Here is a 19,221-nt window from a genome sequence, read left to right on the forward strand (position 1 = left end):
GCCACCCTTGAGAGCTTCCAAGGTTGGAGTCTAGCCAAACAACCATTACAGCTTCGAAGGCAGCATCAAAAGCTTTATTATTTACTGAATTCAGGCAGTGACTGCTATATACACAATTTGAGGTATTCTTCTCTCAAACTCGACTTAGATCTTGTTCTTTGCATCATCCTTCATGCCGGCCTGGACCCACGCCCGAGTCTGCGCAGCGCTCTTCTCCACAGCCTCCTTATCCTTCATCAGCTCCTTAATAGTGTGCGGGTTTGGGACATGACGGCCCTTCTCAAGGCCCGGTCGTGATGCCATAAGCTCCTCCCAGGCCTTGACATGCGGGAACTCCTCAATATCAATACCAGCCCATCCTGCAGCAGCCACCCAGCCCCAGTGCGAGATATCAGCGATGGTAACGTGGTCGCCCACCAGATATCCGGACTTGGACTTTGCGAGATGCTTATCAAGAACGCCGTACAAACGACGGGTCTCATTGACGTAGCGATTCACACCGTACTCGATGCGCTCGGGCGCGTATCGCACAAAGTGATTAGCTTGTCCCTGCATGGGACCCACGCCTGCATTCTGGAAGAAGAGCCAGTTGTTGGTCTCGTAGTATTCGCGGGTGCCCTTGGGATAAGAGATCTTGTACTCGGTGTCATAACGCTCGGCCAAGTACTGAAGGATACCGCCAGACTCGAACAGTCGGATCGTCTGGCCGTCGCTGAAGGTATCGGTCAATGCGGGGATGCGACCGTTGGGGTTGATCTCGAGGAACCAGCTGAGTAATCGGTCAGTATGTGGCCCGTGTAGGTCTTTGATCTGATCTGATGATTGCAGGGATCATCGTAGACGGAGCACATACTCTTCTTTTTGCGTATTCTTAGAGATGTCGATTTTCTCGACCTTGTAGGGCAGGCTACCATCTTGTCAGTTTATATGGCCTCGGCATATCTAGACTGATCTCGTACCCTAGCTCCTCCAGAGCAATTGAGATCTTGATCCCATTGGGAGTCTGGGTGGTATAGAGGGTGATGTTCGGTTGGCTCATTTTGGGCGATAAATGTGATTGAGATGGGTATGATCGAAGCAAGATCAAGATGAATTCGTTTCGGTGGGTATAATAGGATTTATATGATGGGGCTCGAGGTCACCATGATTCACCCCACTTCGATTTATAATCCCGTCGAAGCTTCCGCCATCTTTTTACATTATTCATCCGAGGTATGTCTCCGGACTCGCCATAGGACGAATGTACGAGGGTGTAGTGTCGGAATTGCACCAAACAAAAGCATCCCATTGATGGCGCTTATTCGTGATTATTATACTAGCCCGCGCCACTCAGCCAGGAACACGAGGCAATTCGCAGCCCATTCGGTCATGCTCTGAGAAAACAGATCGAGGACTTACAGCCAACTGTCGCTTCGAATGACCTCGAAAACTTATTATCAAGCCTCGGGATTGTGTAAACATAAATCGAATATTACAGTAGACAACATCCGCCAGCCTTGATATCATCCGGACGAATATACATATCGATTCAAGCAGTTATCTCTCCTCTCTTGGCATCTCACGATCTTGTGGGGTCAAAAACGCAAGTGTGCAGATACATCGATAACCTTCCGGACGCCCGTCGGAAGCCTTGTATACGAGATCTAAATACGAATAACACGATGCGCCACATTTAACTCTGATATCATTACTTCTTCTTATTCCTATCGAGTAAATCATGCCATAGCTCCATTCACAGCCACAATCTGGCCTGAGATCCAACTACTGTCCTTCCCCGACAAGAAGGCCATAACTGCAGCAATTTCCTCAGGCTCACCAATCCGATTGAATGGACTAAATCCAGCGATAGCCTTAAGCATCTGCTCTGGCTTCCCCTCAAGAAAGAGTTCGGTTGACGTTGGCCCGGGTGCAACTGCATTTACCAAGATGCCCTTGCGTGCCAAATCCTTGGCCATTATACGAGTCATCTGCTCGATTGCGCCCTTGGAAGAGGTGTAAAGTAGGTATGCGGGGGCGACGCTCGAGAACCGAGCAGTTGAGGTGGAGACAAAGATGATTCGTCCGCCGGAGGGCATATGCTTCACAGCTTTCTGTGCAAGGAATTAATTAGCCTTGGTCGAGTTGAAAGATTGAAAGGGTTTACGTGTACATACCTGAGCCAGGAAGAACGGTCCCTTCACCATCAAGTTGTAGGTTCTGTCAAAGTCTTCTTCGGTGGTACTTTCCAAGTCTCTAAGTGGGAGGATTCCGGCGTTTGGAATCAGAACATCGATCTTGCCGAATTTTGCGACCGCAGCATCGACAAGGCAATCGAGGTCGGCCATCTTTGAGGCATCGGCTTGAACAGCTAGGGCGCGGTCGGTGCCAATTTGCTCAACGAGATTGTTGGCTGCAGCTGGGTCGCGAAGGTAATTGATCACGACGTTGGCACCTTCACTGGCGACGCGAAGAGCAGCGGCTTTGCCGATCCCCTTGGAGGAGCCAGTAATGAGGACAACTTTTCCAGACAGCGACATTGTAGTGTATAGTTGTAAGGTTGTAGGTAGAAAGCTCTTAAGAAAGAAGATGCTGTTGTATTATTGTGGTTGATTTGATTTAGATGAAATTGCTGGTTCTTCAACCCGCTTTAAATCCCCCGACAAGGAGAAGCATAAGTGACTCGACATGGCTAATGGTGACGGAGTTAAACAGTCAAACGGAGCTTTGAAGGTATTAACAGATAAAATCATTGCCGTGGTTCATAATGCCATCCGAAGTTCTGGAAATAAATAAAGTCCATCCGCCATTTGTAAAGAAACTCCATGGAATAATTGCGGATTAAACGGTCTTCTTATGGGCATTGTGTACTCCGAGGCTTCAGCCGAGAAGCTTGTTCCAGTAGTGGGCCGAGTGCGGATTTAACTCTGGCGGAGTCCGGCCTTACGCCGTGACCAATCGGAAATGGGGAAACGCGCTGTCTAAATTCCACCAAACTCCATAGACACGGATTTACATACAGTACTCAGGTTGATGATTGTTTACAGTTTACCGTGGACATCAAGGCAGCATCAGATAAAAGACTTGTCAAACAGTATTTCGAGTTTGTTAGTGGGTCTCAGTAGAGGATGTCCCAGGACTTTGCAGCGTCACTCATCAAAATTCGAGATTAACAATGAGGACTTTGCAAGGAGTCGACAAATAACAAGTGAAAGGTACCTAGCTCTAAAGATACCATGATTCTCTGTAATTCAAGTCGTGGAGTATATGAAATCATCGTATCTAATGTTTTCTCTTTCTCGTGTGGCGAGGCCAAAGACCGAGAGAGGAGAAATCTCAAGGGTGATCAAAGAACCAGAATAATTCCCGGTTTTCTCGAGATGAAGACTAGAATAGGGCTGACGGGGATGCTGCTAACTAGCTCTACGCTGCTGCGGTGGTCAGGCATGTAACTAGATCAGTTCTTTGCTTCGATGGAAGACTCTCAAGGTTGGTCTTCAAACACCCTCAGCCCAACTCCATCCATGGCCCTTATGCTTCTCTAGATCTTTTTGGTTCCCGATCCATTCTTGCTTCAATTTGCTCTCTTTTGCTTCGATTTCATTTCATAATGCCCAGCCTATGTATGGAGATAATGTTCTCAGAATAACGGGACAGACGCTGATGTACTTTTTTTTTTTTGCGGCCTTGGAGTACCTAACCGTTTAGCCTTGGGTCATACTTGGAGAAGCTTTGCCACAATGACCAGGGTAAAAACTAAAAAAGCTTAGCTCTAGATCTTGAGATCTCGATATTGAAGGATCTAGGCGGATCTAGTAACGTTGCTTGGGTCATGGAAGGCGTGGCGGAAACCTAGGTCCTGGTATGCCGTCTAGTGGCGCGGGCACAAATATATATTTCGTGCAACTGCCACCCGAACTTCTATAGTTTTGCCTATAGTACTGGGTAGGTTTAATCCTAACTGTAGGCAAAATCGATTTATTTACCAAGATTATATCTTTCTCATCAAATTTTCCATCTTCTGTATTATTGTTGCTTTTCTGGACCGTGATTGGCCGCTACAATCCTTGGTATCTGTATGCAGGATAATACGGACACCTGGGGTTACACTGAGCGGGTGACATTTGACTTCTAAGATTGGCAGCGATCATTCTGATTCCTAGGATGTGAGATTGCTCGGTAGAGAATGATATCATTTGCCGATTCCATGAAGTTGTAAAGGTGATCAAATCAACAAACATCACAGCCCCTTCGTATGACCTCGGTAGAGGCGTAGCCCTGCGAAGGGTGTTCTTGAAAATTAGGTCATAAGCTCGAAATACATACACCCAATGGCAGAGGTCAATGCTTGAATGATGTCGAAATCTCAATTAACTCATGCGCATTGAAAAAATGGACCCAATCACAGCTCGACAAATCCGTGACCGTCTCATAAAGGTCCCGCATGATGGAACTCTCAGCCACTGTTCAGCGGGATGGAACGAGGAATGAGTCAACAGAGGCTGAACCAGGGCCCAGTCTGTCAGAGTTATGGGCCAAACCAATGAAGAGCCGGCGCAGAAGGTAGTGTCGGGGTCCCAAAGCAGTTTAGTGGAAGTCGGGGACCCCAAAGAGGAATGGGCTGCGCGCTGCTCCGCCGAGTCGAGTGGGGCCTCATTTTGCGACTGCCTGCGACTCTGCGACCCTCTGGGGGGGAACCAGCTCCGCCTTGAGTCCCTATACAACACGGTCCTTTTCCCCTCTGCCTCAGTCCTCAGGTTCTCTTTCTTTTTTTCCCCTGGAGCTTTACCCCCCTCGACCTCATCACTACAGGATTGTTGGCCTCGAGCCCACCTGATGCCCTCATACCCCTAAAACAACGATACCATTTACAAGACTACATCCCCTCAAAGTCTTTCCTTCTTACGATATCCCTTATCTAATATCCATCATCCCCGCCCTCCAAAAAAAAAAAAGGATACCCCAATACGTCAAGTGATATTCAAAACCATGGCGTCTACATCTGATCAGTTCTTCTATCTCGATAGCCCAACTCAATTCGAGGAGTGGGTCGACTTTGACCAATTCTTGGATCTGCCATCAGCCTACGGCGATGAATCTTCCGCCTCGGCCTCGACCAACTCGGTCTCTCCGGACATGGCATTGCCCTATGATGCTGAGATGCTGGGCACTGACCTGCTGGACTTCAGCCAATCTGCCTTCCCAGACATGATCGAATATGATGCTTCACAAGAAGGCTTTTTCGCCGATTTGTCCCCAGAAATGGGCATGCTCCCCGACCACACTGCTGCTTTGGATGACAGCGCATTCTACACCTACCCGCAATACGATGCTTCTTTTGACTTCCGTCCGATGGTCGAAGCGCAGGCCGCTGCCGACCCGCGCGTTGCGTCGATCAAGGAGAAGCGCCGTGAAGCTGCTATTGCGTTGCATCTACAGAGGTTGTGCGATGCCACGGCCCGTGACCTCGACATGTCTTCCGACTCCAACACCAGCTTCTCCTCCCCATCCTGGTCAGAGTATGTTCGCGGAAGCAACTCTCCCCAATCTGCTAGCGCTAGCCCGGGGACACCCTCCGCCCCCACCCCTGCTACTGGCACTGGAGGAGTCGAGTTGGTCCTGGACCTGAACATGAATGCCGCTGCGAACCTGCCGAAGAAGCAGAAGCCCCGTTCTCAGGCACAGAAGGAGAACTACATCAAGGCTCGGAAGTATGGAGCCTGCGAGAAGCACAAGAAGCAACACAAACGAGTGAGTCTCCCGCCTTGCGTTACTATCAATTCGTCGTGAGATGCTAACAATGGATCAGTGCAACTGCCTGGAGAAGGCCGCCGCCCACATGGGTGTTCAAGATGTCCCAATGAATGTGGCTTACAAGGAACGGCCGCAACAATCGGCACGTTCGTCACCCGTTCTTCCGGATTCACGTGTCTCTAGTGTTCCAGGTCACGACAGATCATCTGTACCACCTACAATTCGACCACTGCCCACCGTGTCAACCGGCAAGACGTTTAAGGTGACCATCAACAACTCTCCAGGACACGATCCATCGACCAGCTCGAGCGGCGTGCTCCCGTCCGTCAAGGCAACAGTCAAGCGCACAAGCGGTGTCCCAGGACACAACCCTCAATTCAGCGTATCGGCTTTCTCTATAGCCAAGCAAGCTGGCAAGACTTTCGGTGTTCAATCCGACCAGGCGGTGGATGCCAAGCGGAACAGCAGCGGTGTCCGCGGACACGATCCGCAATACAACGCTTCCGCCTACTTGACACATGTCAAGGAAGCCGGCAAAAGTGTTCTTGCATCGGGACAGAATGTCTCGCGGCAAGCTACGAGCGCCTCTCAACCCGTCAGAGCAACAAACAGCCGTGTCGTTTCGCAGTCCAATCTGCGCGGCGCTGCTGCTGGCCTACCTGCCGTCAAGACGGCCGACAAGGCTCCTGGCTCTGTGGGACAGGGCGTATCGCGCCAATCACCGAGCGTTCCTCAATCCGTCAACGCAACCAACCGGCGGGCCATTGGCCAGTCGAACCTGCGCTGGCGCGTTGTTGGATTCTCCCCGACAACCGCTGCTGGTGTGTCCAGCAGTGTCCCGGAGAACACCAACACCAGACAGACTACGCCATCTTCGAGCACCTCGAACTCAAGCGCTACGCGCTGCTCATACCTGGATGTCCGGCGTCCTCGAGACAAGATGTTTACGCATATCGTAGACAACAGCGTCTCGTCAACCACGCCAGTCTCATCTCGCGCTCAATCATCCTCAATTCTGGCTACCATAGGCCAGAAGTCGGTGAGCCAGGGAGGATTGGCTACCAATAACTCACCGCGATCCACGGCCTTCTTCCAGAAGCGATCAGACATTCTTTCCTCTCGTGCGCGGGCACAAGTGGAAATTTCCCCCCAGGATCGTTGTTCGAGCGTTTCGTCCGGACAAAACAGCCTCGTTCGGTCGATTTCGACCCAACTTGGCGGCCTCTTTTCAAGCACAGTGTCGGCGATTGCTGGCATTGGGCTTTCGTCTCTCTCATTTGCTTCTTGGTCCGAACAGTCTGTCGGCAAGTGCATATCCCTTTTGGGTAGCCAGCTGATGTCTGCGAGAAAGATTTTGCAATCGTCTCTCATTTAATCGATGCGACTGAGTTGCACGATTTTGGAGACTCGAGACGGTCATCAGTGCAATTGAAGGACACGGCCCATAACTGCTGTTGCCTACGCACTGTTAACTGTTTGAGCTCTCATGACTTTTGTTTTTTTTTCTGCCTGGACTACCCTAATGATTGGATTTGGCGATGAGTATTTGATTGGCGTTGTGTGTGTTTTTTTAACTACTTGGTACTCTGACGGAGATCAGGAATCGGTCTTATACAGACAACCGACTAGAGGAATGGGTGAACCACCCAAATAACAATACAAAAAAGCTATGATTATGATAAAGATCTACATTTTCCTGGTCAATCGTAGTTTACGGATAGTATAATTGTTAAATCTTGGTAAGGAGACATCCATCTGCAGGGATGCTTTTACAATCTCAATCTCTCCTCCTGTGGCCCCCCCCTTTGCCCCGCCCCACCTTGGAAGTCAGACGCTGAAGCTTCCATCTGATCCTCCCCTGTCCTACAAAAGCTCAAGAACCTCAAGCTAAGCAAAAACCATCTACAAAATGACACTCACAAAACTCTCAACTGAGCCAGCCTCTTTCAAATTCAGCACAGTCCCTGGGTGTTTCCTTCAAGATGAGCCAAGCACCGACCCAGACACCTTCGACTATGTAAGCCCCGAAATCTCAAAATGATCTCTATTCAAAGACACATAGCACTAATGATACACAAAAGTCATCCACCAATTTCGGGCTGATTTCCAAAGAATATGACCACGAGACTGGCAATTCCCAAAACGATACTCAATGGCAACGTTTCGCAAAGCACATGACCCATCTCAATGAGACCGCTGATTCACAAACCAAATATAAAGTCCTTTTTCTGGGACGACACGGAGAAGGTGTACACAATGTTGCTGAGCGGCGATACGGGACTAAAGCCTGGGATGTATGTTCGCCATCCACATTTCCAGACCATCATCTAATGCAGAGGGAGCTAACAAACGCTATAGGAGTACTGGTCCCTCCTAGATGGAGACGAATTCGGCACTTGGTCAGATGCCCACCTCACAGAGATAGGCATTGCCCAGGCCCAGACTGCCCATGATACATGGGTCTGTCAATGGGCGACTGGTATCCCAGCGCCGCAGTCATACTATGTTAGCCCGTTACATCGGTGCTGCCAGACGGCGCAGGTTACGTTTGAAGGGTTGGATATGCCGTTGACGAATCCTTTTCAACCGCTTGTGAAGGAGGTAAGACGCTCCTAGCCCAGTGCACACAAAACACTATAAACTTGAATTACTGGGAGTTGGAAGATGTGTATTAACACTCGATCTCAATCTACTTAGTTACTCCGCGAAACCATGGGCGAGCACACCTGTGACCGCCGTTCAACCAAGTCGGCTATCGCAGCGGATTTCCCACGGTACCGGTTGGAGCCACGCTTTACGGAGGAAGATGGACTTTGGGATCCGAAGGTTCGCGAGTCGGATGAACATCGGGATCGGCGATTGCTGGAGTTGTTGAATGATATTTTCGGTACGGATGAGAATGTTTTTCTTTCTTTGACGGCGCATTCGGGTGCTATTACGAGTATTTTGCAGGTTGTTGGGCACCGGAAGTTCCCGCTGGCGACTGGGGCGGTTATTCCGGTTGTTGTTAAGGCAGAGAAGCAGTCATGAGTCGTCTACTTGGCATCGGCTATGTGAAGATGAGGACATGGTTCCTTGAGATGTGTGTTTGAATCTTGTATATATTGTACATGGGCAAATTCGCCCTACTTTCTACTACAATGCAAATTCTCCTCATCCAGACCCGGCACAGAAACAAAAGAGACTGGGTGATGTCCAAAAATAATACAACGTAACGCCAAAAAGGGAAATCAACTCGGGGGAAATCTGCACATCTACCAGCTGTAATACTGGTTCTGCGCAGAGACCTTGCGGTCAGGCAGCTGGGTCCAGAGCTGAGCCTTGCGCTTGCGCAGGGCATCAGCCTCACGCTGCTGCCACTCCCGAATGCGAGTCTTCTCCTCCTTCAACACCACCGAAATGCCAGTGGCCGGGGGCCGGAGCTTGTTGATCTGCCCACGAGCTCGGTGGTCCATACCGAAGCCGTAAGGACCACGGTTCACCCACGCCTGCTGAATGTAGATGGAAGTCGGGTCGGTAATCTTCTTGCGCTCACCAGTCTTGAAAGTGACGGTGACGGGCTCGGCGGAGGTACCAGCAGGGGCTCCCAGGCCCATGCCGGCACGGACCATGGCGACGTTCTTCGCGTGCTCCAGATGTCCCAGCACGTCCTTGGCAGCCTTCTTCTTGCTGAAACGCATCTGCAAGATCGCCTCGTCGAGAGGCTTACCCGCGATCTGCCGGGCCAGGGGGCCCAACTTCTTGACAGAGGTCTTGAACCAATGTGACTTGGACATGGATTCACGCTCGGTACGCTTGATCTGAACCTCCTTTGAGATACGGCCACGCTTGCGGATCTCGCGGATCACCATTTTCTTCTCCCACCGCAGCTGGGCCTTCGGGTTCGGGTTCAAGGCGAGCTGCAGGCGGTCCTTGTTGCGCTTCTCCAGAGGCAGGTCCTCCTCGCCTTCCGCTTGTTGTTGTTGCTCTTGGAGTTGCTTCTTCTGCTTGCTGGGCTTGGGACCGGAGGCGCGGCCCACGTCGTCGGCGAAAATGGAGCTAGCACCGAGTCCACCTTCTTCGCGCTTCGGGGCAACTGGGGTGAAGGCAGCCTTGGGTTTGGATTCTCCGAGAACCCAATCCTTCATGGATGAAAGGAATCCACCCTTCTTCTTGTTGGAATTGGCATTGCCGTTTTGTGCCCGGCAGGTGACTGTCGAGGTGAAGGTCCGTCGGGGAACGTATGAGACTTGGGCCCGGGCCGCTAATCGTGAGGTTAGCAGGGAGTTGGGGGGATTCTGAAATGTTCAACACAGAATTGATACTGACCAGTCCGGACCAGCTGCCCATATGGAGAGACAGCACCCATTGTGGCCATGGGGATGTGTTGTTGATCTCTTGATGTCGGGGAAGTTAAAGCGGAAAAAAGGTCAAACTTGGCGGTTGCGCGGTTGGCTCAGCCCGCTACCTGTAGTTGCCTCAGGCCACATAGAGCAATGCAGTCGCGACGTGATCGATCAGAATGGATACGCCTCCACGATACAGAGGGGATCGTAGCTTAGAACAAGAATCCAGTAAACCGGCTTATACTTATGGAGAAGCTGTATCCACTGTCTGTCCCGTTACTGATTTATCTATTTGATCTTCCCAACCTCTTGAGGGACATTTCCCTCACACCGTCATCTCCACAGTGAAGATCCACTAGCCCTCATCTTCCTCCCTCTTTCAGGGCTTTCAGTACCCTCCTTCTTCCTTTACTCTCATCGACACCTTCCTTTCCTTCATCCTTCTCCCCCCCTCCAACCCTCCCAGGCCTCTTGCCTGTGGTCTCTTATCTCTCCTCTTCCTCGCTCCGGCTGTGCTTCTCACACGCTTCCGGACTCTCTTCCACCCGGTGATCGACCACGCCCTAGCAACCATCTCTCCCGCTCCCTCTCCCGATCGTCCTTTGTCGCCAACTTTACGGATCCTTTACCATCGGTCTCTGCGAAAGCCTTGAGCTAGCAATAACGCAACTCCGTTCGCGACCGGCATTGCGCCGAAAAACAAGAAAAGGATCACTCGCGATCCCGGCTATCTGCCCCACGAGCCGGGATTTGAAGATCAAGCTGCGTTTGCTGGTTCAGGAATGGACATGTTGTTGAGACACTTCTTGGCTATTGTCTGATCTGGACCTCTGCTACTTTTAGCACTATCCGCGACCTCTGGTCTTTGACAATATTCTTTGAGTGTTGATCACTCTTTCTTTTCTTTCATTTGAACGTGTCGCAGGTTCCCCCTCCCTCGAACCTGACCAAAATGGACATCAATTCATTGCTTTCCCCGGACTCGAATGCGAAGTCTGGGATCTCAGCGCCCGCTCCCGGTGCTACGTCGAGCAACGCATCGGCCCTGGCTGCAGGCCCGTCCCCTCACAAGGCAGTTCAGCGGGCGCGAGGTCCTGGTCGCAAAAACAAGACATCTTCGCCTCTTGCGCAGCAAGTCTATGCTCCTACCGGACTGCCTGAATCTTCGCCCACTGTAACCAGTCCCTCCGTTAGCCCCAACGTCACCGCTGCCGGGAATGGAACTTCCCCTTCGACCGACCGGCCGCCATCGAGACAGCCCTCTAATGGAATGGATACACTGGCAGACTTGGCCTCAATGCAGCACCATCAGCCACCGCCACCCCAACCCCAACCTCAACAGCAGCAACAACAACAACAACAACAGCAAAAGCAGCAGCATGCGCAGCATCACCAGCGTACGGCGCGCCAGAACGCACCTAACATGTTGAGAAACGCCGAGTTTCACCAGAGCCAACTGTCTCCATCTACCATCCACCCTCACGTGAACCAAATCAACCATAACACCCCCACCCCCCGCACTTCGTTCGACCTAGCCATGGCGGATGGTCCACGGGAAAGCGCGCAAAGGAATTACGTCCAGACGTCGTTGGACCCCGAAGCGCAGCATTTGGCAACAGAGCTGTTCAACAAAATTCAAGAGAATCCCCACACCTACGAGGCCCACGTTCAATTCATCGGGTTATTGCATGCGGGCTTTGTGAACCATGTCTACCCGCCCAACAACCCCGATATCCATGGCGACCCTCGTCGGTATGATCTCCTCAAGGATTTGAGGACTGCCCGTGAGGAAATGGACAAGCTTTTCGCCATGGGGGAGGACCTTTGGGCCGAGTGGATTCAAGACGAGAGCATGCTTGCGCACACGGTTATGGAACGCACCTCTGTAATGGAGCTGTGTCAGCGATCAGTCGAGGAAGAGTTTGGCTGCACTAAGCTTTGGCACATCTATGGCGAATGGGTGCTCTATCTGTACAATGCAACATCCGGCGAACATGGAGCTGGCCAGTGGACCGAAGAAGATCGGATGATTGGACGCGAAGTGTTCACGTGGCAGACGGTCCTGGACGTGTGGCAGCGAGCGGCGGAAGCGACCCAGTGGCGTATTAACAACAGCCACCTCGTTTGGGATCGATTCCTGGAGCTCTTGACTCAGGATCTCACTCGAGCTCCTTCTCAAGAGAAGATCAACCACCTCCGCGGATTGTATGAGGTGCGACTACAGACCCCTCATGCTACTTGGGACCAGACCTTCCAGACCTTCTCCGGCTTTATCTCTACTTATTTCGAATCCAACTATGAGGATATTATGTCGGAGACGGTAGCCCAGGCGTCATCCTCGAAAAATTTCTACGCCGCAAGAGAAGAATTCGAGCATCGACTCAGCAAGGCCCAGGATTCCGGTGACAAGTCTGTCGAGTGGAACTTGTACAGGGAATACATTGATTGGGAACTCAGTCGTAACCGCCGGCGACGAGAATTCCACTTTGAGCTCGTCAATGCTGTTTACCAGCGTGCTGTTCTGCGCTTCCCTACCGATGTCTCTTTGTGGGAGGACTATATCATGTTCCTCATCGGCGAATCTATGCATGGCCACGCTTCTACCACGACACTTGCAACTTTGGACCGTGCCACACGCCACTGCCCTTGGTCTGGTAACCTCTGGTCCCAGTACCTGCTGAGTTCTGAGCGAGAAGGACAGTCTTTCTCCAAGATCTCGGGCATCAAGCACAGAGCCACTAGTACGGGCCTGCTGGATGCTGGTGGTATGGAAGAAGTGCTGAAAGTTCACACGACCTGGTGCAGCTATCTCCGTCGACGTGCATTCCTTTCTGACGCCACCGACGAAGACTTGGATGTTGCAGAGGTGGGAATTCGGTCGGCAATCGAGAGTGTGCAAGAATTGGGCGAGAAAAAGTATGGTCGGTCCTACCAGGGAGACCCTCATTTCCGCCTGGAACGTATCTATATTCGCTATCTCAGTGAAAGTGGCAGTTGGGACAGTGCGCGGGAGACGTTCAAGGGCCTCGTTCCGCGTCGTGGCGACAGCTACGAGTTCTGGCTCACCTACTACAGCTGGGAGCTCGTCTGCTGGAGCAAGTTCGTCCAGGGAGAAGCCACAGTCGATGCTGCCCGGCGCACTCCCAATCCTAGCTTTGCGACGGCGGTTCTCAAACAGGCAATCAAGCGTGAAGACCTCGACTGGCCTGAGAAACTTGTGCAGACCTATATTGCTCACTGCGAGGATTACGAAGATGCGGATGAATTGCAGCTTGCCGTGATTGAGACGCGCAAGGCCGTGCGAGCCGTCACTGCTCGGAGAGAGCGAGAGGCGCGCGAAGCCGCGGCTGCACAACAGCAGCAACAGGAGCAGCAGCAGCAGCAGCAACAGCAATGGGAAGCCGCTGCCGAAGCTGCTTCTACCTCGGAAAAGCGCAAGCGCGAAGACGAGAAGGAGAATGGGGAGCCCACCAGCAAGAAAGTCCGTGCTGAGGAGGTGGCCCCGGAACAAGGAGCTGCCGAGCCTCAACCTCTCGCCCGCGATCGTGAGCATGCGACTGTCGTAGTCAAAAACCTTCCCCGGGAGACCACTGAGCATAATGTGCGACAGTTTTTCCGCCACAGCGGCACCATCAACGGTGTCAAGATGTTGCCCGGGCCAGATGGAGACTCTGAAGTTGCGGTTATTGAGTTTGAGACGAAGGAGGAAGCTCTGGCGGCGCTGACACGCGATCAAAAGACCTTCAATGGAAACACCATTGAAGTCATGCTGGAGTCTGAATCCACCTTGTGGGTTACAAATTTCCCTCCGACCGCAGACGAGGAGTACATTCGCAATCTCTTCAACAAGTACGGCCATGTCGTTGATATTCGCTTCCCATCGCTCAAGTATCAAACTAAGCGTCGGTTCTGCTACGTGCAGTTTGCTACTGCCAGCGCATCACACCAAGCTACGGAGTTGAACGGGACAGAGGTCGAGAAGGGCTACAAGCTCGTTGTGAAGATCTCCGACCCGTCTCAGAAGGAAAAGCGTAATGGCGCAATGCAGGAAGGCCGTGAAATCTTCTGCAAAGGCTTTGATTGGAAACTCAAGGAAAGCGATGCCCGTGAGGCATTCTCCAAGTTCGGCACTATCGAAAATCTTCACCTCCCACTCAACGCCGATGGCGCCCACCGAGGGTTCTTCTTCGTGGCTTATAGTTCCAAGGTATGTGGATCTCTCTGGAGTCGCAATCTGGCATTAATTGATTGATTTTAACAAATTTAACAGGAAGAAGCCGAGGCCGCTCTTGTCATGGACCAACAACCCCTTGGAAGACGTCAATTATCTGTGAAATTGAGCGGGGATACCGGCGCTAAGCGCATGGCTAGTACTATCATCTCCCAGGTTGCCACATCGGCTTCGCCGCCTCCCGAGGCCAACGGTAACATCCCCGGTGTGGTGGAAACGGTCGGTGGCCGATCGGAACGTACTCTCGCCCTGATGAATGTTCCCGATACTGTTAACGATGCTCGTGTCCGCGCGTTGGTCGAACCGTTTGGCCGACTAGTCAAGATTGTCCTTCGCCCGGATCACCAGGGTGCCATCGTCGAATACGTTGACGTCCATGATGCTGGCAAGGCTTCCTTGGCACTTGAGGGCAAGGAGATTGCCCCCGGACGCCCGCTTCATATCGGAAGTGTGGATGAGATGCTCAAGTTGCAGGCGGAGAAGAAGACGGATCGTATTACTTCGATCAAACAGGAGAAGCCAAAACCTTCCCTCCAACCAGCAGGCCCGATCAGGCGCCCTCAGCAGCCCGGTGCCCGTGGTGGCCGCCGAGGGGGACTGGGCTTAAAACGAGCCCCTGCTGCACCTGCTTCTAGTGCGGCATCGGAAAAAGACAAGATGGACACCAGTGCCGACAGTAAGGGTGGCGAGAGTGTGCCGTCCAAGAAGAGCAATGATGATTTCCGTGCGATGCTGGGACAGAAGCGCACGGAGTGAAAGTGACATGGCAACGGCAATGAACACGGCAATGGCGATGACAGTACTCGGCGCAACATTCGTTCTGGCATGAAATTTGGTTGGCGTTTGTTCTTTTGGTGGCCATCTTTTTCCCCCGATGTCACCACGAGCATGAGATTTTGCTTGTACATGTGTACATCACTTCAGGCTGGCCTTTTCGTGCCATCTTGCTTGATCGTTTTGCTCGTTTTTGTTTTTCTTTTCCTTCAACCCTTTATTATGTTTGCTGGGCATGCGCGTCCTGCATGTATATTATGTCTCATGTATCTCGCTGGTTCGTAACTTCTTGCCTACTTTTTTAATGATGACGGCTATCTTCTGGGATGGCTTTCTGGCAGATTAGTTAGATCTGTCGGGGAGTGTGTCCCCATGCAATGATTGTTCCTGGCCTGTCCTTGTATTCGTGGAACCTCTGCGGGGAGGATGACCACTGTGAGTTTTAAAGATGGGATCATGTAGGACTGGTTCTTTTGATGATTTAGGGGGAGCAGTACATTCTCTTAAGTATCAGGTGAGAAATTGCATATCTACTAGCATTGTTCCGAAACCTTGTCAGTTATAGATGACTAGGGGTTATGTGAGGATCCAATCTGATATTCTCGTGTAGACCGCTTTTACCGCCAAGTATACTAACTATGGAGAAAATGGGATCGCCGCCTATGCGCCTCCTGCAGGTGCTTGGACTGTCTCTGCCTTGTTTTGCGGGATGGGAGCAGCTGCCCGCCATGGTGGAGAGTGTCCTGAAATTGTATTTCGCAAGGAATACGAAGTAGTTCAGACTGGGAACAGTGGTAGGTGGGACGAGGGTGGATCGGTGAAGAAGGAGGGGGGAGCATGATTCATTTCTGGATTTCTGAATTCCTGGTCATTGTAACCTTCAGCAAGTTGCAACTTGTTCGAGGATCTCTCTCTTCTGTACATCACAAGTCTCAGTCCTCGACACTCCTTCTTCCCCCCCCTTCTTTCAAAACTTAAACCATTTACCCTCGATATCTTCTGTTAAATTATTTCACTTGTAAAATCTCCTCCGAACCATCCATAGATTATTGCTGCCTACAGCTGTAGGTGTCAAGTCCCACTGAAATTCCAGCCTCATCGGATTTGTACCGCCCGTCGCACGGGCCAAATCTCGTCCTGAACCATCTACGCCATCGCCCATCATTTCATTCTCTCTCTCTCTCTCTCCCTTTCTCCTCCTCCCTGTCCCTCGACCTGTCGTCTGCCCGCCATGGATTTCCACCTGGTACCGAGGGGCACTGACCGGAACTATACGGGTTTTCTCACAAAGACAATCGTCTACTCGGGCACACTGGTACTGTTCCTAGCTTGTAAGTGAAGGTTGAAGGTCGAAGCTCTCCCCGCGCCACGATGGATCCACCCATTCCATCCACCCACACTGTACAGATACAGAGTACAGATACAAGATAACGAGCGGAGATTTTGTGACTGACACGTCTATTTCACATAGCATTTACCTTGACACTATGCTCCATCGTGATCCCAAAATGGGTCAGCTATCATAGCGAAAAGGTACGAGGACGCCGCATGCGACCGCCACACACATGGCCTTGAACTAACAGTTACACCGTGGTCTATTCCAGCCCGCCCACCACTACTCCTACGGACTCCATCAACGCTGCTCCTCACTCACCGATACCTGCGAGAGTTTCCCCCAGAGCGACGATTGTCATGGCGACGACCGGTATTTCTGTTCCATGTGGCGCTCTGTCGGGTTCTTGATGTCCTTTACCGTGGTATTGGAAGGAATGAGCATAGTCGCCTACGTGATCATCCTCGGCGGTGGGAAGCGACTGCGCGAGAATGGGTGGCGGGTTCTTAGTTTGTTGATTATTTTGTCTGCTATTGTGCAGGCGGCGGGGATGTCGATTGTGGTAGGTCTTCCTTCCAACAAAGGGAATAACCAGACAATAGAATCATACTGACAGTTCTGGGTTATGTGCAGGCATATCTCTTCGACAACGAAGACCGGTTCTTCGTTGGCTGGCGTCTGGACCAGTCCTGGATCTTCTGCACTGTCAGTTGGTGCTTTAGTTTGATCTGCGCGGGCGCGATCGTTATTGCGGCTCAGATCTTGCCGTCTGAGGGGGGGTTATGAGCTAATCCCGGATCATGATGCGCTTAGGATGAGCTCCTGAGGAGACACAAAGTACCTGCGTGATTTGATATATGGTGGCTGTCTCATCATCTTAGGCGTTTTTCCCGAGTCGCGCGAGACACGAAAGTCAAACCGGCTGGCCAACAGATTGGATTACTCGACTTTATGCGATATTAATCTTTCTTTGAGACTTTATGATTTGTTTTTGGCGTATTTTTCTTTTACTAACCTTTCATTCTGCTTTCGGCGCTGGGGATGTACATAATTTCTCTATCTTGCGTGCCTTGGTGGTAGTTTACGACTAATATGGATGATCATGCACTTGATATCTTCTTATTAAGATTTTTTGACACACAGACAGACAAGGAAAAGCCCTCAGTATCAATCATATCTTCGTCAAACGGGGTGGAGGCCTTAACAAGCAACGAATCAGACAGAGGACAGTATCAGCGCGGTCTAAATATGAAAGCACAGCCAAGGCAGAACAGTGGGGGCAACAACGGGCTTTATACAAATGCAGGTGCAGAACAGAAAATGCTTCATCGAGATTCATTCCATACAGTATACATGACTTGGGGGAGCGTCTTTCTTCATATCATCAAATTCGAACCACCTACCAAACAATTTCCTTCGCATTCAACCCCTCAACAGCAGGAATCTTCGCCCGCAAGGCGTGTCCATAATCACCCGCATTAGGCGTACGCAACAAAGTATGAATATGGAACTTCTTCGGCTCCTCATTGTTCAAAAACACACCGGAGTGATGATCAAACTCGACCAGAATAACGGGACTCTGAATCCGATAATAAAACGCATTCTCATCGCCATACCCACCAATCCAGCAAAAGTACGTCTCGCCTTCGAACTTGCGGATCTGCTCGATCTTCATTGCGCGCGCCTTCGCAGGCAGGTAGAGAAGATACTGCTCCAGAATGCCGTACATAAGCTCCTTCTGTTCGGCGCTGAAGGTTGACGCGAGGATACCCTCGTAGGGAACCTCGCGGTTATCGCGGTATGCACCGCACACGTGCCGCTGGTCATCCTTATTCCAGCGACCGACCGGCATAGCGGGGTCTTTCATTTCGGCGAAGACGCGCGCGCGGGATTGTAACTCGGCGGAGAGGGACTGCATCAATTGCAGACCTAGTTTCTCCTCGACTTGCATGATGCGGGTCCCAGCGTACGGACCGGCATCAATCTCATTCGGCTCTGCGCCCGTGAACCACGGTGAAGCAATAATCTGCCCCTTGTACAGGAAGATATTTAGACACAGGTGGTGGCCGTAGAACGACCAGCCCCAGGGTCTAGTCGTGGAGGGACGACCGAAGAGGGCGAAGTTGTAGGAGAATTCGTTCATGACGCGTGAGGACTTGACGAGTTCGCCGAGGAAGTGGTTGATGCGCATGGCGCTGACGGCCTTTGAGTAGCCTTCCGGGGAGAGGGTGGTCTTGAGGATGTTCATGACTGCGTCGCGGATGGAGGGGGTGACCTCGTCGAGGCGCACGCCCTTGTGCGAGAGGAGGAACTCTGGGTTCGACCATGTGCGCCATTGCGGCGAGTCGATGTGGTAGCAGACGGCTTCCTTTTGCTTGTCGTCTAGGAGAGAGAGAAGGGATTGTGTAGCGTCGACGATCTGTTGGATGGGGATATCTTCATCTTGTAATGTGAACAGATCGGGACGGACATTGCCTGTGGATAGCAGTTAGAATCGGTTGTCAAGTTTATCAAGCTAGCTAGCTAGCTCGGCGCATGCAATTGAATCCCTTACCGTCGGTGGTGACACCCTTGAAGGGCTCCTGGAACAAATCCAACCAATGCATATACAGCGCATGCAACCATGGGGGCTGCTTCCCCGTCTTAAAAGCATGGGCATATTCGTGCGCATCCTGCGTGCACATCACCTGAAAGCGTGGGAGGCTCAAGTCGGGCAGATACTGGCGATACTCGCCCGTAGGCTTTTCCAGCTGTGCATTGGTCGTGTTCGCCATGTTCGCGGATAGAATTGTGTCTAATGTCGAAATTCTAGAGAGAAAGAGAGAGAA

The 19,221-nt window shown here is 51.5% G+C and overlaps 8 protein-coding genes across 8 annotated transcripts; 4 read left to right on the plus strand and 4 right to left on the minus strand.

Moving 5' to 3' along the window:
• Nucleotides 1-144: 144 nt before the first annotated feature.
• Nucleotides 145-1,039, minus strand: N7473_007281 (glutathione S-transferase family protein; the record flags this gene model as incomplete). The annotated part of the gene is made up of 3 exons (XM_057153221.1): nt 145-769; nt 854-907; nt 960-1,039. The coding sequence occupies 3 exons, from the start codon at nt 1,037-1,039 to the stop codon at nt 145-147; spliced, it is 759 nt and encodes a 252-aa protein (XP_057007559.1).
• Nucleotides 1,040-1,715: 676 nt separating this feature from the next.
• Nucleotides 1,716-2,516, minus strand: N7473_007282 (uncharacterized protein; the record flags this gene model as incomplete). Its single annotated transcript, XM_057153222.1, has 2 exons — nt 1,716-2,090; nt 2,154-2,516. 2 exons carry the CDS (start codon nt 2,514-2,516, stop codon nt 1,716-1,718), a joined length of 738 nt encoding a protein of 245 aa, XP_057007560.1.
• Nucleotides 2,517-4,965: 2,449 nt separating this feature from the next.
• Nucleotides 4,966-7,105, plus strand: N7473_007283 (uncharacterized protein; the record flags this gene model as incomplete). The annotated part of the gene is made up of 2 exons (XM_057153223.1): nt 4,966-5,727; nt 5,786-7,105. The coding sequence occupies 2 exons, from the start codon at nt 4,966-4,968 to the stop codon at nt 7,103-7,105; spliced, it is 2,082 nt and encodes a 693-aa protein (XP_057007561.1).
• A 442-nt stretch (nt 7,106-7,547) lies between these two features.
• On the plus strand, nt 7,548-8,803 carry N7473_007284 (histidine phosphatase family protein). The gene is made up of 4 exons (XM_057153224.1): nt 7,548-7,747; nt 7,812-8,024; nt 8,089-8,331; nt 8,428-8,803. The coding sequence occupies exons 1-4, from the start codon at nt 7,640-7,642 to the stop codon at nt 8,758-8,760; spliced, it is 897 nt and encodes a 298-aa protein (XP_057007562.1). The 5' UTR covers nt 7,548-7,639; the 3' UTR covers nt 8,761-8,803.
• Nucleotides 8,804-8,984: 181 nt separating this feature from the next.
• Nucleotides 8,985-10,087, minus strand: N7473_007285 (mitochondrial 54S ribosomal protein uL22m; the record flags this gene model as incomplete). The annotated part of the gene is made up of 2 exons (XM_057153225.1): nt 8,985-9,973; nt 10,039-10,087. 2 exons carry the CDS (start codon nt 10,085-10,087, stop codon nt 8,985-8,987), a joined length of 1,038 nt encoding a protein of 345 aa, XP_057007563.1.
• A 920-nt stretch (nt 10,088-11,007) lies between these two features.
• Nucleotides 11,008-15,042, plus strand: N7473_007286 (U6 snRNP complex subunit PRP24; the record flags this gene model as incomplete). Its single annotated transcript, XM_057153226.1, has 2 exons — nt 11,008-14,262; nt 14,326-15,042. 2 exons carry the CDS (start codon nt 11,008-11,010, stop codon nt 15,040-15,042), a joined length of 3,972 nt encoding a protein of 1,323 aa, XP_057007564.1.
• Nucleotides 15,043-16,291: 1,249 nt separating this feature from the next.
• N7473_007287 (uncharacterized protein) lies at nt 16,292-17,179 on the plus strand (the record flags this gene model as incomplete). The annotated part of the gene is made up of 4 exons (XM_057153227.1): nt 16,292-16,391; nt 16,532-16,593; nt 16,665-16,955; nt 17,027-17,179. 4 exons carry the CDS (start codon nt 16,292-16,294, stop codon nt 17,177-17,179), a joined length of 606 nt encoding a protein of 201 aa, XP_057007565.1.
• Nucleotides 17,180-17,792: 613 nt separating this feature from the next.
• On the minus strand, nt 17,793-19,167 carry N7473_007288 (DUF3500 domain-containing protein; the record flags this gene model as incomplete). Its single annotated transcript, XM_057153228.1, has 2 exons — nt 17,793-18,868; nt 18,948-19,167. 2 exons carry the CDS (start codon nt 19,165-19,167, stop codon nt 17,793-17,795), a joined length of 1,296 nt encoding a protein of 431 aa, XP_057007566.1.
• Nucleotides 19,168-19,221: the final 54 nt, after the last annotated feature.

This window comes from Penicillium subrubescens (assembly GCF_028828155.1).
Source record: "Penicillium subrubescens strain IBT 31985 chromosome Unknown utg000005l_segment0_segment0, whole genome shotgun sequence".
NCBI lineage: Eukaryota > Fungi > Ascomycota > Eurotiomycetes > Eurotiales > Aspergillaceae > Penicillium > Penicillium subrubescens.